General features: G+C 45.1%; 1 protein-coding gene across 2 annotated transcripts in view; it reads left to right on the top strand.

The window, feature by feature from the left end:
* NRP2 (neuropilin 2) overlaps positions 1–21,294 on the top strand; it is a 242,194-nt gene that overhangs the window by 161,713 nt on the left and 59,187 nt on the right. For both annotated transcript variants that reach the window (XM_081016402.1, XM_081016401.1), the window contains exons 13-15: positions 7,735–7,994; positions 11,437–11,533; positions 20,970–21,014. In XM_081016402.1, coding sequence (XP_080872528.1) covers positions 7,735–7,994; positions 11,437–11,533; positions 20,970–21,014 — 402 coding nt within the window. The remainder of the gene's footprint in view (positions 1–7,734; positions 7,995–11,436; positions 11,534–20,969; positions 21,015–21,294) is intronic.

Consider the following 21,294-nt stretch of genomic DNA (forward strand, 5'->3'; position numbering starts at 1 on the left):
AGTGTACAACGCAAGCATTGTTGGAGCTTTACCCTCATAATCATTTATCAAGGGTCTCTTCCCTGACTCCTCATGCCTCGATTCCGTCAGGAGATGGCCAGTTTGTTGTGTCCTCACCTTTTCCCATTTTCCTTTTATCCATGCTGTGATCTGTTGGGCCGCTCAGTTGTGTTAGGTAATATAACGGGAAGATCAATGGGGATTAAGCAGGCATCTTTACCCTTGGGGTGCTACATATGACAAAAAGCAAAACCACCTCTGTGTTGTCCATGTTTATTTCTACTTGAGAAAGCCTTTTTAAGTTAGGCAAATGTGTCCCATAGGCTACATGTGACCCAGTAGCAGAATTCTGTGCATTCCTTTAGTGTGTTTCACTGCTTCTAGGTTTGAAGGATATCCACCTTGCCTTCTCACAGGTCCTGCATAGGCCCTAAATAGATGTTAACCCACACAATCTGGGAAATGACTGTGCAGTTTGACCTATGGGGTTGTAGCCAAAGGAGCACTAGTGGTGTTCCACTGATGCAACAGCACTTTGTTTCCTCTCCTACCCTGTGCTGCCCTCCCCCAATCTTCTCCAAAGGACCCCCCAACCCTCTGGAGGGGGTTATGGGGAGGTGCAGTGAGCTGCAGAAGAGAGTTGGAGAAAATGTTGGGTACCACCCATGGACTTTTTAGGCACTGTGCAAATGTTAACACCCAATGTTTGAGTGTTTAGCAAGGCCAGAGACAAGATACAGTGGTACCTCGTGTTACAGACGGGATCCATTCCAGAGGCCTGTCCATAACGTGAAATGCCCACAACTCGAAGCGCTGTGTCTGCACAGGCGTGTGGCACGATTTAGTGCTTCTGCGCATGTACGAGCGGCGAAACCCGGAAGTAATCTGTTCCGGTACTTCCGGGTTGCTGTAGGACGTAACGCGAAAAGATGCAACATGAGGCGGATGCAACATGAGGTATGACTGTAGATACGGTCAGTGGGCATAGTGTTGTTGTTGTTTAGTCGTTTAGTCGTGTCCGACTCTTTGTGACCCCATGGACCAGAGCACGCCAGGCACTCCTTTCTTCCACTGCCTCCCGCAGTTTGGTCAAACTCATGCTGGTAGCTTCGAGAACACTGTCCAACCATCTCGTCCTCTGTCGTCCCCTTCTCCTTGTGCCCTCCATCTTTCCCAACATCAGGGTCTTTTCCAGGGAGTCTTCTCTTCTCATGAGGTGGCCCAAGTATTGGAGCCTCAGCTTCATGATCTGTGGGCATAGTAGACAAGCATAATACAATTTCTCTGTAGCACATAGCTTCTACAGAGAAAGGCTTTGGGTTATGGTCTCCTGTTCCACTATTGCACAGCTGCTCTAATCTCCTGGAAGTGTTTCCCTCCTATTGGTCATATTGGCAGGAAATTCAGAAGTGGTGGAGAGTCTTGACAAATTTCATTTGATTCCCTTGATACGGCTCCTCTAAATCCAGTGACACTTTGATTACATGTTTTTAATGAAGAGGGCTACATTATGATACTAGTTGCGTGGATGTAGAATTTTTTGATGCCAGAGTGACACTCGAGTGTCTGACACCTATTAATTTCATTGGAAGATAAGTGCCTAAGAGCCTTTGAAAAATGTACTTCTGGGTATCTGAGCTCTCATCAGCCTAGATGTCACTCACTTTTGAAGGCAGGGAATTATGAAAAATAGCTTGAGTCAAGTCAAAATCTACCATGAGCTATCCAGCTTATTGAACTAGGTAAGGGTACATAGAATCAGCTTCTTCTGGATATGAATTCAACCCCAGCTGAAGTACGTTGCGTATTTGGATGACTTAACCGTGTTTGGGTGACTTAACATCTCATCATGTGGTGATTATTTGGATTCAAATGTCTTAACAACTTAACAATTATTATTTTTAGTTCCCACTTGGTGGGTTCAGGTTTGCCTTGCTGAAGATCTAGATTGTTGACAACATGAGTACCAGGCATTGAACACGTTAACGCGGTTCCTCTTAGTTCCATCTTACTAAGCATCAACTGCAAAAAGAAATAAAATCCATCTCGTTAAGAAAATTTGTTGTCTGAAATTCACCTGCAGATGAGTTGGAGTGAAAATAATATAGTAAGAAAACAAAGTTATCAAAAGACACCATAGCCTTTAGAATGGATGGCAAGCATATGAAGGATGGCTTGGAGGAATCAAAGAAGTCTCACTCAGCATAATGGGACATTAAAACTAAAATGTCTCTGAATCTGGTCATGGTTCTGTAGCATATAGCCAATTCATTTAAATATTATGCATCTTTTGTTTTTATGCTGTAAGCCACCCTGTGATCTTCAGATGAAAAGTGGCATATAAATTTAATTCATAATAATAATATAAATATAGTAAAGGTAAAGGGACCCCTGACCATCAGGTCCAGTCGTGGCCGACTCTGGGGTTGCGGTGCTCATCTCGCTTTATTGGCCGAGGGAGCCAGCGTACAGCTTCCGGGTCATGTGGCCAGCATGACTAAGCCGCTTCTGGCAAACCAGAGCAGCGCACGGAAACACCGTTTACCTTCCCGCCGGAGCGGTACCTATTTATCTACTTGCACTTTTTGGTGTGTTTTTGAACTGCTAGGTTGGCAGGAACAGGGACCGAGCAACAGGAGCTCACCCCGTCACGGGAATTCGAACCGCCGACCTTCTGATCGGCAAGCCCTAGGCTCTGTGGTTTAACCCACAGCTCCACCCGTGTCTCTCAATATAAATATAAAGACAGTGTTTATTTGCCTGCTTAGCAGAGGCATCACATTTAAGACCAAACGTTCTGAGGTTCAACGCTAGCCACTTGGCAACACTGTAAATAAGCACAATTGTTCTTCTTTACGACCAAAGATAGTTCAAGATGCAACAACTCCATCCCAACACCAAGTTAGTCCTTGATCCAATTGATTTGAACTTGCTTAAGCACACCTAATTTTGTACTAGATTGTGTCCAGTGTGTCTACAAGGTCAATAATTGTGGGGTGGAGGAGGGGGGGAGGGACACCTTTTAATTGTAATAGCAGTTTCAGTAATGCAAAGAGTCTCTGCTGCCCCAGGCTCAATTGCACAATCGGCTGCTATTCCTATTTCAAACGTTGACAAGTCAAATTCAAATTACTTTCAGTCAGTCCACCACCTAGACATGCTTCCTCAAATCTCCTCACCTGGGGTTGCTATCTTGTTTTCTGGCAGGACTTTTGGGCAGAAGTTCAGCAGTACACACCTCCCATGTTACCAGGCCTCTGCCTACTTGTTTTTTTAAGGGACGCTGTGGAGAAAGGATGGCCAACTGGCCATGGCTAATAGAGGGGGCAGAGTTGTTTTACCTAAAAACAACCCCGTTTCACCCTGAACCCCTGCTTCACCTGATTGAATCACCTTTACTTAGATCAAAGATGGCAACCACTTCGCCGCCCTGTTTATGCTTCGGGGTGGCCAGTCGTCTGCAATACGAAGAAGTGGGGAGAAAGAGAAAGTGAAAGATGATGAGCTTCATTCTCCCTCGTGTATCATCAGTGAAATTGTCAGCCAGGCTCTGATTGCAAAGTATTTGCTGCTGGATGGGAGTGAGTTGGGGGGGAGGACCACAAGTGGCAGGGAGAGGTTCCCTCCTCCCAGCTTGCCTTCCTCGTTCTTGCGATGTTGGCAAGTGGTCGGGATCAGCTTCTGACTCGTAAGCGGAGCAAATTTGAGGCAGAATAAATATGAGCCGCCACCACCACCAATGTCATGATTACAGAGTCAATTTCCCCCTGCCGATTACAGCACTTTCACTTGTCCTAATTATGTCAATCTTTTGCCTTAAGCTTTTCGGTGTCTTAATCAGCCGACTTCCATGCTTATGGCTGCTGGTGAAATAGACGTTCTCCTTACTGATCTGTCTCAGTCAATGTAATCTGCTGCCTTTCCACACACCCAGTGGATATTCTTGAGACTAGTCTCTCCCTATACTGGCTTGTGCAAGATATAAAACAAACAAAAAGGATTCATAACCCATGACGGCCGCCTTAGTAGTGGTGCCCACCCTGTGAAATGCCCTCCCATCAGATGTCAAGGAGATAACATTTAGGAGACATCTGGAGGCAGCCCTGTATAGAGAGGCTTTTTTAAGATTTAATGTTACCCAGAGTGGATGGGGCAACCCAATCAGATGGGCAGGGTACAAATTATTATTATTATTATTATTATTATTATTATTATTATTATATTAACCAACAGGTTGGGTTCAAACCGAAAGTCATATGCAAGTTACCAACTATCTTTTAGTATGTTTGATTCTCAAATTTTTTTATTAAATTATTACAAAAACAAGTTGAGGTCATTCAGTATGGTGTGAAGTACAGTGGTACCTCTGGTTAAGAACTTAATTCGTTCCGGAGGACTGTTCTTAACCTAAAACTGTTCTTAACCTGAAGCACCACTTTAGCTAATGGAGTCTCCTGCTGCCGCCCCGATGCCAGAGCATGATTTCTGTTCTCATCCTGAAGCAAAGTTCTTAACCCGAGGTACTATTTCTGGGTTAGTGGAGTCTGTAACCAGAAGCGTATGTAACCTGAAGCGTCTCTAACCTGAGGTACCACTGTATAAGCAACAGGAGGAGGGAGGGAAAATACAGAAAATAATCTAAGCCCTTGAGATGCAAGATGCCAATCTTGGGGGAATAGAAGCAGTATTTTGTGGCCCATTTTCTTTCAGATATTAAGAGAGAGGGACAGACGAGAAACATTTGAACTTGGCAGGCTAAGAGATGTGATTTTATTGCAAGATATGGGACTCTTGCACAAAGTTCTCCACGAAAAGTATTAGCGACCATTTTGAAGGGTTCTTTTTACCATGTATCTGATAATAATTTAATGTACCAGGTAGGAGAGTCATAAATAGTAAATACGTAATTAACAAACTTGAATAAATTTAGACCAACATATGCATCATAATTTGTGTGGTACACATATCTCAGTTTCTTCCATTAATTATAATGACATATTCTGTGCCATATTTTCTCAAAACACTGATGTTTTCAAAAATTGAAGACTTGTGTTTTTTTACAGCCTGATCCTATGTATATCTACTTGCTCTGTCTAAGGATTTTTCTTTCAGTCAGCTTCAGCATGAGAGCCAGTGTGGTGTAGTGGTTAAGAGCAGTAGACTCGTAATCTGGTGAACCGGGTTCGATTCCCCGCTCCTCCACATGCAGCTGCTGGGTGACCTTGGGCTAGTCACACTTCTCTGAAGTCTCTCAGCCCCTCTCACCTCACAGAGTGTTTGTTGTGGGGGAGGAAGGGAAAGGAGAATGTTAGCTGCTTTGAGACTCCTTCGGGTAGTGATAAAGCGGGATATCAAATCCAAACTCCTCCTCCTCCTCCTCCTCCTCCTCCTCTTCTTCTTCTTCTTCTTCTTCTTCTCCTTCTTCTTCTAGAATTGCATGTAGAATCTGTTTCCCTCCCAACGTTTCCATGTCTTTAATATCTATGCAACAAGCAGAAACTGAGCAGGTGAGCTTTTCCCCACGTGCAAATGGAGTGATGGGGAAAGCTTCGGAAACCTAATTTCTGCTTGTTGCACAGCTGTTAAAGATATAGGAGCCTTGGCCGGACCTATTACAATGTAAGTAATCCTTTGCTTTAGCAGAGGTGTAGGTAGGCTTGTAGGATTTGGCTTCCAGCTAACAGATGTTGCCAACTCCTTTGGTGCTGGAAGATGCAGGAAAGCCCAAAGCAGTTCTGTTGCTGGGCAAGAAGGTCAGAAACCAATCAAACTATTTTGCATTAATATTTTGCATCTTCCCCCAAACATTAGTGTGTCGTGTTGAGTGCAGGAGCTGGAGGCAGTGTGTTACAATGCCACACTGCTGTTTCAAAGGAGAATGGGGTTTGTGGACTTAATGGTTGTTTAGAAGAGGGAATGTTAAAAGGTATAGCTTTTTGAATCCCTGCATGACAAATAAAAAGGTAAAGGGACCCCTGACCATTAGGTCCAGGCGTGACCGACTCTGGGGTTGCTGCGCTCATCTTGCTTTATTGGCCAAGGGAGCCGGCATACAGCTTCCGGGTCATGTGGCCAGCATGACTAAGCTGCTTCTGGCGAACCAGAGCAGCGCATGGAAATGCCGTTTACCTTCCCGCCGGAGCGGTACCTATTTATCTACTTGCACTTTGACGTGCTTCCGAACTGCTAGGTTGGCAGGAGCAGGGACCGAGCAACGGGAGCTCACCCTGTTGCGGGGATTCGAACTGCCGACCTTCTGATCGGCAAGTCCTAGCCTCTGTGGTTTAACCCACAGCGCCACCAGCGTCCCTTTTGCATGACAAATATATCCTGTTAAAATCTCCTCTTTTGCACAGCTGCTGCAGGAACTCTTTCCTCCTTTAGATCACCCCATAGATAGAATCTTAGGTACAATGGGAGTCTGCATTGTAACTGTAGGCAACGCACCTTGATAGGAATCAAGAGCAGGACAACAAAATAGGAGGCAAGTCCCTGGCTTCATGGAGGCAAATGGCAATGTGCTGAAGTAGCATATTTTGCTCTGACCTTGTTTTTGCAGTGTGCTAGCTATTTGGTCCAAGTATGCTGAGACTACCTCCCTTTTTACGCTCCTGTGTCTCTTCTGGTTCATGTCAACCGTGAAATCCTCCATATTTTGTCTCATAATGAGCGATGGCTTCTTTCTTTCCTGCTTTGTGGGCTTTCTGCGTTGTACCTCGTTTGCTGCCCGCTCCTGCTTCCTTCCCCAGTGATAAGTGGGCTGCTCTTAGTGGCGTTATTTTTGTAAGCTGCTGTTAATATGCTCTCCTCGATGCGCTACTGACTTTGCTGTGGCTTGCAATATCTGGACAAGTATAGATGCGGGGCTTTTAAAGACATCTTTGTAAGGGGCTACGTGGAAAGTTACGAACAGGTCTTGAATAAGTGAATACAGTGGTACCTTAGTTTACAACCATAATCCGTTCCGGAGGTCCGTTTGTAAACCAAAACAGGTTGTAACCCAAGGCGCACTTTCGCCAATGGGGCCTCCCAAAAAAATTTGTTCAAAATAATAATAATAAAAGGTTGTAATCCAAAAATATAGGTTGCAAACCGGGACACGCACTTCCGGGTTTGACATGTTTGTAATCCAAAACTGTTAAGTTGTGGGTGAACATATCAGACGACACAGCGATTCTTCAAACAGCTCTTGTTTATTCAAAGGCCAGAACAGAACTGAACTGAAGGGCTCAGTCAGCCTGCTTATATAGAGCTCCAGTACAACGTTACTGTAGCAACTTTCTAAAACTATCCAATCACTGAGCGTCACTTTTGATCCTTCATTTGCATAAAAACTATCCAATCACTGAACGTCACTTTCGATCCTTCATTTGCATAAAAACTATCCAATCACTGAACGTCACTTTCGATCCTTCATTTGCATAACTATCTACAGTATCCCCCTGCTGGCCCAGGGTGAGAACTTCAGTACATAACACCAACGTATGCAAACCAAGGTACCACTGTATTGGTGTACGGAACAGAAGGTGAGGACAATCAGTCAATAGTTTGTTTGCTTTTAAAATTGATTTTTAAAAAAAAAAAAAAAAAACCTCCCAAAAAAATGAAAGAAAAGAGGTCCACAATGGAAGGAGTTGTGAACCGTAGAGATTGCTCCTGTTATTACAGGGCAACACAGTAAGCTTGTTACCTCTTTGGTTTAGCTAGTTTATTATCAACCTCCTCCTTCAACAGATGGCAAGAACTATTTGCGACTGCAGAGCAGTGCGAGGAGAGAAAAGCAACACGCCCGTCTCATCAGCCCCAGGGTCGTCTTGCCCAGGAGTGCCGTGTGCATGATGTTCCGATACCAGGTATCCGGCCTCGGAGCGATGCTTCAGGTCCGTCGGGAAGCCATGCATGAGATCAAGCCACTGTGGATCATCCGGGAAGACCAAGGGGACGAGTGGAGAGAAGGTCGGATCCTTCTGCCCAGCTACGATATGGCATATCAGGTGAGCTTGGAGATTTTGGTTCAGGATTCAAGTGGATATTTCTGCTGTGCTCTCATTTCATGCACTTCAACAGAACCCATTTCATTCATCATTAGAGAACATTGTTGAGCAAGGCCTTTTCTTCTTCATTGTGTTTTTCCATGTTGCTATAGTAACTAAATGACACTGTATTTGTTATTCAGAATTTGCCTGTTTTATACATAGATTTAGGTCTTTGTTCATACGGTTGCCTTTTATGTTCCTAAAATCTCTCCTCTGCAAATATTTTTCCCCCACCCATTTTCTCTTAGATGATTATCAGGTAGTCCTGTCAGGGAACTGGAAAACTCATGAGGGATAAGCACAAATGCATCTTGCAGTTAGGAAAAGGGCTGTGTAAGAGCTCGTCTACGCTGTTTTGAGGGTGGTTGTTTTTTAAAGAGGGAGAGAGCTGTTTTGGAGGAAGGATGGAAGCAATTAGCACTTCCTCGATTTGGGGCGAAGGGTTGTGCGAAATGAGCTTCTACTGTTCAGACGCCTTATATGACAGCAGAAGCCGAGTACAAATAGATAATTTAGGAAAGAAAACTAAAACACTGTCTCTGCTTCTTATATTCAAAATCCAACATGGAAATTGAGTTCCAGAGCTGATTTGAACATTTCTTAAGAAAATCTGCTTAGGGTAGTTGAAATATTTGTGGCCCTTTCTATGTGGCAAATTTAAATCTGTTTTATGCACCGTATTTTTCGCTCTATAAGACGCACTGGACCATAAGACGCACCCAGTTTTTGGAGGAGGAAAACAAGAAAAAAATAATATTCTGAATCTCAGAAGCCAGAACAGCAAGAGGGATCGCTGCACAGTGAAAGCAGCAATCCCTCTTGCTGTTCTGGCTTCTGGGATAGCTGCGCAGCCTGCATTCGCTCCATAAGACGCACACACATTTCCCCTTACTTTTTGGGAGGGAAAAAGTGAGTCTTATAGAGCAAAAAATACAGTACTACTTTAACAATCATGGTTCTCCCTCCCAGAGATTCCTAGAATTTATGGTTTATGAGGGTGCTTTGAATCATCTGCTAGAGATCTCTAGCACCACCTTCAGAGAACTACAATTTCCAGGGTTTCCTGGGAACAGAATAGTTATAAACAGTTTAAGTCTGTACAGTGGATCTGAGCTGAGGAAACATCAGACGTATCTGGATCATGCATGGGTTAGACCTACTGTGTCCTGCATGGTTCTCTGCCTGTACCACATTGCTTCAGACATGTTATCCTCGCCACTTTCCCCTACTTGCCTCTCGTTTACCCAGATTGTCTTTCTGCTCCTCGCACTGCTACATGCCAGAAAATCCCATAAAAATGCCAATTATCAGCTTGAAAATAAAGCATGGAAATTAAACCTGACAAGTGCATTTGCATACATTGCAGTGAGTTGCATAATTTAGCCGGGGCATGGAATTAATTTTGTTTCACTCTACCCCCACCCAGCTTCATGCCGAGTTTGCATTTCCGCATACAGTACCAGAATTTGGATTTGTGTAGCATGGAGACGCGGGTGGCACTGTGGGACATGGGTGGCGCTGTGGTTAAACCACAGAGCCTAGGACTTGCCGATCAGAAGGTCGGCGATTCGAATCCCCACGATGGGATGAGCTCCCGTTGCTCGGTCCCTGCTCCTGCCAACCTAGCAGTTCGAAAGCACGTCAAAGTGCAAGTAGATAAATAGGTACCGCTCTGGCGGGAAGGTAAACGGCATTTCCGTGCGCTTCTCTGGTTTGCCAGAAGCTGCTTAGTCCTGCTGGCCACATGACCCAGAAGCTGTACGCCGGCTCCTTCGGCCAATAAAGCGAGACGAGCGCCGCAACCCCAGAGTCGGTCACAACTGGACCTAATGGTCAGGGGTCCCTTTACCCTTACCTAGCATGGAGTTCAAACAGCTCTGCTTCTTAGTAGCCAATGAGAATTGCTAAGAGATGGCCCTGGTCCCAGGCAAGACATTCTGGGTCTGATTTGGCAACTGTCTGCCCTTGAAGCTCATGCTTCATTGCCAAAGGTCCCTCCATGAAGTCCGTAAGTGGGGAATGTGCAGGACCAGGTGGTCCTCAGCGTATTATTCTAGATCTCGGGGAAATGAAAGCTACAGCTGAGTAACAAGGCAGGCCATGCCAGGCACCCCAGTGGGAGCAAGCTGCCCTTATTGCTTATGTAGCCAATGCGTCCTGCCGCTGCCCAAAATGAAACAGAATTCAACCCTAGGACAACTGTTGTTGCACTCCCAAGTGACTTGGTTGGGAGAGGTACCGAGACAGAAGAGGAAAAGCAAGGCAAGATGGAACCCAAAGGCAAAAATAAATCAGAATAATCTGGCATCATCTTCTTGTTGTTTAGTCGTTTAGTTGTGTCCGACTCTTCGTGACCCCATGGACCAGAGCACGCCAGGCACTTCTGTCTTCCACTGCCTCCCGCAGTTTGGTCAAACTCATGTTCGTAGCTTCGAGAACACTGTCCAACCATCTCGTCCTCTGTTGTCCCCTTCTCCTTGTGCCCTCCATCTTTCCCAACATCAGGGTCTTTTCCAGGGGGTCTTCTCTTCTCATGAGGTGGCCAAAGTATTGGAGCCTCAGCTTCAGGATCTGTCCTTCCAGTGAGCACTCAGGGCTGATTTCCTTAAGAATGAATAGGTTTGATCTTCTTGCAGTCCATGGGACTCTCAAGAGTCTCCTCCAGCACCATAATTCAAAAGCATCAATTCTTTGGCGATCAGCCTTCTTTATGGTCCAGCTCTCACTTCCATACATCACTACTGGGAAAACCATGGCTTTTACTATACGGAGCTTTGTTGGCAAGATGATGTCTCTACTTTTTAAGATGCTGTCTAGGTTTGTCATTGCTTTTCTCCCAAGAAGCAGGCGTCTTTTAATTTCGTGACTGCGTCATCTTACCAAGCTTATATTCAAGGTTCATGTACATTTGGCCAGCTCTTTGGTGCAAAATCAACAGGTGGGGCTGCTTGTGTATCGGAGGAAAGATGCAACGTGGAATTTTCAGTCATTATACATTATGTCCTATATAAGTGTTGTGAGGGTAAGAAAGGGAAAGAGATGATGACTAAGCATGTTGTAGACACCTAGTAACTGTTGAGTGTGCTTCTCAGACACTTGCAGGTCAAATCCAGAAGTAACTGGGAGTGCATCTTAAGACAGCTGGGCAACTAAACTGCTTTCCCCTTTTCAACTGCGGCTGTTTTGGGAGTGAAGGCAGAATGAGTTGTGGGTTTTTTGCAGAAACTATTGTATAAAGTGGTGCAACTTCCATTGTCACTTGGAAGCTAGCTAAATAAAGGCAAAAACTTAACAAAGGGGATTCAGTATATTTTACCGTATATCCTTTAAAAAAAAAAGATTCAACAGCTGTTTTTACTGGAAGCATAACAGTCACTGTTCTGTTTGTATTCACCCCTAGATTGTGTTCGAGGGAATTATAAGCAAAGGACATTCGGGTGAGATTGCCATCGATGATGTCCGGATAGGCACTGATACTTCCTTGGAGAACTGTATGGGTAAGTCAACATGCATCGCATCTATAGCGGTTTGATAGGAGGAAGCAAAAAAACTCATTTCTGTGCAGGAGGCTAGGCAAGCTTAAAAGACAACCATCTGTACTGAGGCTCTTGCAATGGCATTTCTTGTTGCGCATAACCAGCATGGATGGCGCCAAGTGATGGGCGATGGTGCATGCAACCATCAAGCCTAAAGGTCATGGCACTTCTGTTATTGGGTTATATTCTTGTGGGTGTTCTGTGTCATAGGTCCACTTCATACAAAGCAAAAGAGCTGTTGTGTGGAGGCTATTTTGGTGACTGCTGCACATGCCAAACCATATGTATATGTACAGATTGACCACAGATGCGCACTGTTCTCTGTTATGGCAAATGCCAGCTGGAGTGTTTGGTGGAAGTATGGAGAGATCTGCACGGCAAGCTTCTCTCTTCGAATAACAGCCACAATGCTGATGCAAATGCTTGCTTTCTTGGGGTGCCAATTTTTTAAAACAATTTTTTTACTGAGTTGCAAAATTTCTTTTAACAAAGAAATTCCAAGTGGTGTTCCTGCGGGCAGCTGGTTCACGCAAAGAAGCAGTTAGCTGTTCCTGTTCCTCTCCCCCAGTAAATACCATTGCAGGCCACTATAGGGATAATCCACAATTCACTCTCTCAACCAAAACTGGCGATCCTGGCTTCCAGAGTGCAAAAACTGGAGTCTGGGTTCTGACCAACATTGCCACTACTTGACACACCTGTGCAAAAACTGTTCGTTCACACAAATGGCATATTGAGGGTAGAAACCACTGTTGGTGAGGAGATTTCATGGCTGATCATTCCACATGACGCTAGTGGCAGTGAAAGTTGCACATATAAGCCTTGTCTGTATGTAGGGGGGCTTTTGACTTCTCTTCTTATTTACATATGGTGTTCAGTCTCATACAGTCCCCACCCCCCTGGCGGTCTGATGCAGCCCATAAACAGAAACCCAGAAGGCAAACCAGGATGGGCAGAGGTAGCAGTGGCACACCTTATCTATCCCGCCCCCCCCCCCCAATATCTCTTTGGTCCTGGGTTCAAACGCAGGAGCCCACTTTGCGTGCAAGATACATATCACTGGCTTCCATGGCATCAGTAAGTAGAAGGCAGCTGTGGGATAGAGTACCGTATTTTTCGCTCTATAAGATGCACCAGACCATAAGACACACCTAGTTTTTGGAGGAGGAAAACAAGAAAAAGAATATTCTGAATCCCAGAAGCCAGAACAGCAAGAGGGATCGTGGCGCAGTGAAAACAGCAATCCCTCTTGCTGTTCTGGCTTCTGGGATAGCTGCGCAGCCTACATTTACTCCATAAGACGCACACACATTTCCCCTTACTTTTTAGGAGGGAAAAAGTGAGTCTTATAGAGCAAAAAATACGGCAAATGGGAATAGTTTTTCCCGTAGCAAATAGCAAATATGTGGGAAGCATTGTAGGGCGGCAGCGGCGAATAGACCACAAAGCAGCCTTCCTTGTTGGCAGTCGCTTTTTGAAGTTGCTAAGCAGACAGAACCCCTGGCCTGCATTGTGGTAAGTTTCAGGAATTTGCTTAGCTTATTCATTCCTTCCCGAAGGAAGTCAGGGAGAAGGAGTGCCCAAGGAGCAGATATTGATGGTTTTGCTATCAACTCATTGAGAGAACATCGTGAGTCTCTGTGACGGCAGGCGATGGCCAGAGGAATAGGTAGGGGGACACCAAGGAAAAACATACGAAAGGAAAAACTCTTGAGAGAGGGAAACAGCTGTCAGTTAGCATCACATGCTCAGAAAGGCTGATCAAATCACCGCAAGCCTTTTATTAATAGGAATAATCAGTGAGGACGTCTTCGAGCATTATTAATAATAACAAAACAGTTTCCTGCACTGGACTGGAATTTATCAGTCTCCGAGCTGGGACAGCAGCCAGACTGGAAACTTTTATTGCAAGCATTAAGCAGTGATTTTATTTGAAATTGAATACCTCACAAATGAATTAAAATGTTGTCGCGAGAACCTTCCTTCTCCTTTGCCGTCAGCCTGCCTTGTTCTTCTCCAGTTCCTTGTGTATATGGAGATGATCAGTGGCTGTAGCTTTTTATTTAAATATTACTTTTGTGTTCCCTCACTTTCCCCAAGCAACATAGGGTAATATGCTTGTGATTGTGCCAATTATATTCTCGCAACAGCCCTCCAGAGCCAGTGTGGTGTAGTGGTTAAGAGCGGTAGTCTCGTAATCTGGTGAACCGGGTTCGCTTCCCCGCTCCTCCACATGCAGCTGCTGGGTGACTTTGGGCCAGTCACACTTCTTTGAAGTCTCTCAGCCCCACTCACCTCACAGAGTATTTGTTGTGGGGGAGGAAGAGAAAGGAGAATGTTAGCCGCTTTGAGACTCCTTAAAGGGAGTGAAAGGCGCGATATCAAATCCAAACTCCTCTTCTTCTTCTTCTGTGGTGAAGGCTAAACTGAGCAAAGGGGACCAGCTCCAGGTCCACCAGGGAAGGCCAGCAATGAGGGAGGATTTTGACCTGGGTATCTGAGCAAAGTCTGCTGCTCTGTTCACTGCAACACACCGGCCTCAGTTAACCAATTCAACCACCACGATACCCATTACTATGGATTTTAACATTGCAGCAGCAGTCCTTTCTCTGCTGCTTCCAGGAGTCCATGGAAGGAGGTTGGCTCCTCTTTTAAGTCTAGGAGAATTGCCATTGCTATACTTTGTACCTGTCTAATTACCATAAGCGGTGGCATTCTTTCCACTGACCTCAGAGGAATTGCTTCACACCCAAGACCTGCAGAGTGATAGCAAGTCAATGAGCCAGACTGAAAGGCAGCGCAGTTCCTCTCCAGTGGAAGTTATAAACTGTGCAAATGGGCCCTCCCTTCCAGCACATTTCCAAAGCGAAGCAAGATAATTCCATCACAGTAACTCAGCCTTTGCTCATCTAGGAAAAGCAGCTGCCAGGCTAGGTTTTAGATTTTGGCTCTTTGAACTCCGCTGGCTACTGTGGATCTTTAATTTGTTAAATGCTCCATATGTTAAAATATTATGTGCCTGCATTTGACAAATAGTTTTAATCTCTCCACTGCCCCACCACAACATGATGAATAAGATCACCCCACAATTTTACAGTATTTTCGAAGGAGAAAATCTGAAATGTACAAAACAAATACCCAGTGCATATATTATTAAAGGTAAAGGGACCCCTGACCATTACGTCCAGTCAAGACCGACTCTGAGGTTGCGGCGCTCATCTCGCTTTATTGGCCGAGGGAGCCGGCCTACAGTTTCCGGGTCATGTGGCCAGCATGACTAAGCCCTTCTGACAAACCAGAGCAGCGCACGGAAACGCCGTTTACCTTCCCTCCGGAGTGGTACCTATTTATCTACTTGCACTTTGACGTGCTTTTGAACTGCTAGGTTGGCAGGAGCAGGGTCCGAGCAATGGGAGCTCACCCCGTCGTGGGGATTCAAACCGCCAACCTTCTGATCGGCAAGTCCTAGGCTCTGTGGTTTAACCCACAGTGCCACCCGCGTCCAACATCTATTATTAGGGGTGTCATATTTGGTAGAAAAGCAGTTACACAAACACACACATACATTTCTAATGGACAGAGGTGCTATTATTATTCCTGAAATAACTTGGTAGCAGAGCATATGTTTCACAAGGTCCCAGGTTCAGTTCCTGTCATCTCCCGTTAGAAGGATCACATAGGAAGTGCTGGGCAAGACCCTTACTGATGTTGCCAGTCAGAGTAGACAGTATTAGGCTAGATGGACAAATAGTCTGATCTGCTAGAGGACAGCTCCCAGTGTTGCTATGAACCACAGCTCTTCAAGGCTTCACCTTGGGATCTGCTTCCATAACTAACTATGAACGTTGTGGAGCACATAAACAATAAACAATACCTTTTCTTCACCAAATAATTGCAACTAGTTGCCATATGTGATGAAAGCCAAAGGTCCAAAACTCTGTTTGTTTAAGAAAATCATCTTCTACCAATCAAAACATAGGGTGATGATGATGATTTATTTGTACCCCACCCATCTGACTGGTTTGCCCCAGACATTCTGGGCAGCTTCCAGCATATATAAAAATATAGTAAAACGTTAAACCTTAAAAAGCTTCCCTATACAGGGCTGCCTTCAGATGTTTCCTAAGTGTTATATAATTACTCATCTCCTTAACATCTGATGGGAGAGCATTACACCACTACCGAAAAGGCCCTCTGCCTGGTTCTCAATAACAATAATTTAGGTGCTTATAGGCCCGGCATAGGCAAACTCGGCCCTCCAGATGTTTTGAGACTACAAATCCCATCACCCCTGACCCCTGGTCCTGTTAGCTAGGGATCATGGGAGTTGTAGGCCAGAAACATCGGGAGGGTCAAGTTTGCCTATGCCTGTATAGGCCCTGCATTTAGTTTTCCCGTTTAGTTAAACCCATCTAGCAAGAACCCAAAAGGAGTTCTTCCCCAATTTACATCCCTCATTCTCTGATTTCTGTGAAGGGCTCGTGCTAAGCTCCCATCTCCATGGGTTCCAGTCTACATGGTGGCATTCCATACCTCCATGCCCGCTTTGGACTAGGTGGTTGACCCAGGACTCATCCCTTTTTTGGCACACAACATGAAAACCGGGTTGGTTTGCGGGTGTCTCTGCTGCCCAAGAGAACTCGGCTCGCTCTGTTCAGCTCCACCTGACTGCACCTAACATCAGTGCACTAATGTAGGGGCTGTATTAGAGGAAAAATTAGTTGGAAAATTACTGCTTATTTTCTTTTGTACAGTTTCTGATATCTCTTACACCTTTATCTTGGATCATTTAATAAAATACCTTGAATTAGAATTCTGGAGTTGATTAAAGAGCTTTACGTATTCACAGTCTTGCCTGCTGCTGGCTGCTCTGTCTAATGCTACTTGGTTATTAGAAGAATTGACTCAGTTCTGTTTCTTTGCCATAAGTCTGAATCCCGCCGTGTTCAGAGTAAGGGCATGTAACATGGGTGATTTCAGCTCTACCCATGAGTAAATAACACAAAGAGCACCTCCCAGCCTGTCTTATTTCACAAAGACGAAGCAACGTACTTCTGAGGCTATTCTTTAATCTCTGGGCTTGCATTTAATCATTGGACCATTGCTGATTTTTTTGCTTGCTTCTACATTTGTAAGCCATTTGTGGAAGGGAAAGCAAGTATACCGTATTTTTTGCTCTATAAGACTCACTTTTTCCCTCCTAAAAAGTAAGAGGAAATGTGTGTGCATCTTATGGAGCGAATGCAGGCTGCGCAGCTATCCCAGAAGCCAGAACAGCAAGAGGGATTGCTGCTTTCACTGCGCAGCGATCCCTCTTGCTGTTCTGGCTTCTGAGATTCAGAATATTTTTTTTCTTGTTTTCCTCCTCCAAAAACTAGGTGTGTCCTGTGGTCTGGTGCGTCTTATAGAACGAAAAATACGGTACTTGGTTTTTTTTAAAAAAAGAAAGAGCATTCGGTTTCCAGGCAAGCTTGGCCCATATACGTGCTCACTGTTGGAAATTAAACAAGAAACAAAATTCTTTAGTGCAGTTCCACACTTTATAGACCAAATACAGTAAACCACAGACATGTGTTCTTAAAAATCTCTGTACACTTGCCTGGAAAATTAACTGTGCCAGGATTCCACCAAACGTACAATGGCTATTTCATGATATAGGCAGGCCATCCATCCCATAGAAAAAAACAGGTTGCACTAGTATACGAGTTGCAAATTTTGTCTGCTGTGTAAAATGCGAAACTGTCTGAGGATCAAACAAGATGCGGCGGGAAATCTGTGAAGTGCAGCTTTTTTAAAATGCAAAAGCAGCCAGAGAGGTTTCAGATTGGGGTTGCAGCAGCTGAGGAGCAATAATGTAATCCTCTGCATCGTGTTGTCTTCCTGGTTTAAACTGCACCCACCTCCCTGTAACTCCTGTTTGCCCCACAGGGATGCTTGTCTCCAAAGTAGGATTTTGAGAGCAGCTTCTTGGGTGGGTGGGTGGGGGACTGAGCTCAAGTGTTTGACTGCGAAGCTTGTTCTTCTGATGAATCATTCAGGATATGAAATAATACCAAAGGCAGATCCATTCTGCGCATCTCCCCCCACTCTCAGGACTACAAAAAGGGAAGCAACTGGAGTGGCACGCGACTGCTTCAAAATTGTCACCCAGAGAAGTAATCAAATTCCTTTTCAACTTGAGAAAGGGGTCTAATAACTCACATTATTATTATTATTTTGTTCTTTTGACAAACCTGTCACATGCATTCTGCGGAAGGGTGACTGTTTCAGAGCACTCCATTGAAACTGCGCTGGAGCCAAGAGACTGTGTTCCCAGGCAGAATGCAGAAGGAAAATAATCATGGAATCGCAGAGCGCTGCTTTTCTGAGTGTTGCTTCTCTGGCCCGTTCCTTTCTAGCAGTTTGTTACTGCATAATAATAATAATAATAATAATAATTTATTATTTGTACCCCGCCCATCTGGCTGGGTCTCCCCAGCCACTCTGGGCGGCTTCCAACAAAGATTAAAAATACATTAAAATGTCACACATTAAAAACTTCCCTGAATAGGGCTGCCTTCAGATGTCTTCTAAGTGTCAGGTAGTTGTTTATCTCTTTGACGTCTGGTGGGAGGGCGTTCCACAGGGTGGGTGCCATTACCAAGAAGGCCCTCTGCCTGGTTCCCTGTAGCTTTGCTTCTCGCAGTGAGGGAACCGCCAGAAGGCCCTCAGAGCTGGACCTCAGTGTCCGGGCAGAACGATGGGGGTGGAGACGCTCCTTCAGGTCTACTGGGCCTTTGAGGCCATTTAGGGCTTTCAAAGTCAGCACCAACACTTTGAATTGTGTTCGGAAACTTACTGGGAGCCAATGTCGGTCTTTCAAGACCGGTGCTTTGTGGTCTCAGCAGCCGCCCCCAGTCACTAGTCTAGCTGCCGCATTCTGGATTAGTTGTAGTTTCCGGGTCACCTTCAAAGGTAGCCCCACATAGAGCGCATGGCAGTAGTCCAAGCAGGAGATAAAATAAGAAACACAAAAAATTATTTGTCTCTGTTTCAGTGGGCACCTGGCTTGTGCCAGGGCTTTGGGAGCCTAGCGGGGAGGCAGAAAAGGTAGCCCAAGGAGAGGTGTGGATTGGGGAGCCTCCCAGCTCCCGTCAGTCCCAGCCACATGGCCAGTGGTCAGTGGAAGTTGTAGTTCATCAACACCTGGATACCCACAGCTCCCCCATCACTAGTTTAGGTGGAGGAAACTTAAGTCCCTTTACCCATTTGCAAAACTGCAAAGCTTTTTATTTCGGTAAGGCAAAGGCAGTAAAGTGTTGATTCTTGCCAGGAGACCTGAAGAGGTCTTGACTAGGTTTCCTCTTTCTGGGATGCCAGAGATGTTTGGATCATGTGGTTCCTTTTGAACAGCCTTGTAAAGTGCAGCAAATGGTTGCCAACATCTTTCTGGCCTTTAATAGTTGTAGGCTGCCTGCAAAATTCAGCAGGGAAAGCTTTTGCTGCCATTGCTGCCCTGGGCTAAGGAACAGCTTTATCGCATTAATTTCTGCTTGCAACAAAGCTTTTAAAAGCAAAGAAGACCCGACCGGGGATGGGGAGGAATCACCCACCATAACCCTTGTAATACAATATCAGAGGTAAATACTTGAGGCAGTTTAAGAGTGAGTCAGAATATCTACGAAAAAATATAAACACATTTTAAGGATTATTATTATTATTATTTATCATTTCTACCCAGCCCATCTGGCTGGGTTTCCCCAGCCACTCTGGGCAGCCTTCAACAGAACATAAAACAGAATAAACTTCACACATTAAAAACTTCCCTAAACAGGGCTGCCTTCAGATGTCTTCTGGAAGTCAGATAGTTGTTTATTTCCTTGACATCTGATGGGAGGGCGTTCCACAGGGAGGGTGCCACCACCGAGAAGGCCCTCTGCCTGGTTCCCTGTAACCTCACTTCTCGCAGTGAGGGAACCGCCAGAAGGCCCTCAGAGCTGGACCTCAGTGTCCGGGCTGAACAATGGGGGTGGAGACACTCCCTCAGGTATACTGGGGCTTGATATCCTCCCATTTGGAAGACTGTGTACCTCTGAGCTCAGTTCCCCTTCCACTGGTCTAATGCATCCCAAACCAGCCAATCTTGTGGTCGGATAGCATGGTATGCTATTCACACTTTTGAAAAAAGCACGTTTAAACTGGCCAGCTTAATCTTGGGAGGGGAAAAAAGCAGCGGCGGAATCATGTTCTGGAACACACTCCTGATCTGGATTGGGCTCCTGAGCCAATTTCCTGCTGAAAAACGCTGCTCCTTTTTGTCCCTAGGCCTGTTATTTGCAGCCAACAGCATCTGCAGGATCAAAGCAGTGTGGAGGTAGGAGAGGGTTTTCGGCAGCGGACGTACATTGCAGACCAGAGCTGTGTACCTGATTTTTTCTCTAAAATGAAATTGGCCAGCAAGCATACTTTCTTAAAAGCATGAGTAACATAGCAATGTTGCTTGGCACTTAGTCGGACGCTGGGATGAACACTCTCCTGTTTCACTATGAAACATGTAGCATCAGGCACCACAGACCATGTGAAATTCAGGGCAAAAGGAGGGGAGAATTCATGCCACCTACGGGCTCATGTATCTGCGGAAGCTGCTAATGTTATACATAAAAATCTCTTTCCAAACATGTCTCAGCTTGACTCCAGAAGGGGGTATGTGTTCTCTGTTGTACGTAGGGAATGAATGCTTGGACACTTTGATCTCGTGATGTCTCTAGATCAGGGGTCAGCAACCTTTTTCATCCATGGGCCGGTCCACTGTCCCTCAGACCTTGTGGGGGCCAGACAATATTTTTTGGGGGGAAATGAACAAATTCCTATGCCCCACAAATAACCCAGAGACTCATTTTAAATAAAAGCACACCTTCTACTCATGTAAAAACACCAGGCAGGCCCCATAAACAACCCAGAGATGCATTTTAAATAAAAGGACACATTCTCCTCATGTAAAAACACGCTGATTCCCGAACCATCTGCGGGCCAGATTTAGAAGGTGATTGGGCTGCATCCAGACCCCAGGCCTTAGGTTGCCTACCCCTGCTCTAGAAGGAAAATGTTAAGTCAGGCTATAATCCTAAAGACACTTACTATTAGGGGTAAGGCCCATTGCACCCAGTGTGACTTACTTCCAAGTCAACACACATAGGATTGCTTTGTTAGAGATATGACTTCCAGCAGAGTTCTTAAGTTCAGGGGGGGGATAATCAGTTAAAACGGCAATTTGGGGGAAGCTACACAAAGAGGCTCTTGTAGGTCTGAGCTCTCTGCATTGTTGCAAGGATCACATGTCGCTAAGGCCGTCTTGGGGAATCTCTCATCTGTTGTCTTGGAGATCAGACTAAAGTTCAACTCTCCTGTTTCTTTACAGAACCCATCGCAGCATTCCCCGGAGAACACACATTTGAAATTTCAGGTAAAACTGCATTTCTTTTAGCAGTTTCTTTCTTGCTGCATGATTTTTTTTTATTTTAGTTTTTAAAAAATTAATGTGTGTGTGTGCAAAAGAAACAGAAAAACTAACACAAGACCTGCTGCTATGCAAGACGTTTACATTTGCATTATCCCTTAACACCAGCAGGTGGCACTAGACTAGATACGGTCTGCAGACAAGGGGGCTAAAAGTAGTTTGGCAGTTATTTGCCCCATAAAACACAGAATAGTTTTCCTCCCGCTTTTATTGAATCTGTCTAAGT

The sequence above is a fragment of the Podarcis pityusensis genome, assembly GCF_964106645.2.
Source record: "Podarcis pityusensis genome assembly, chromosome: 1".
Taxonomy (NCBI): Eukaryota; Metazoa; Chordata; class Lepidosauria; order Squamata; family Lacertidae; genus Podarcis; species Podarcis pityusensis.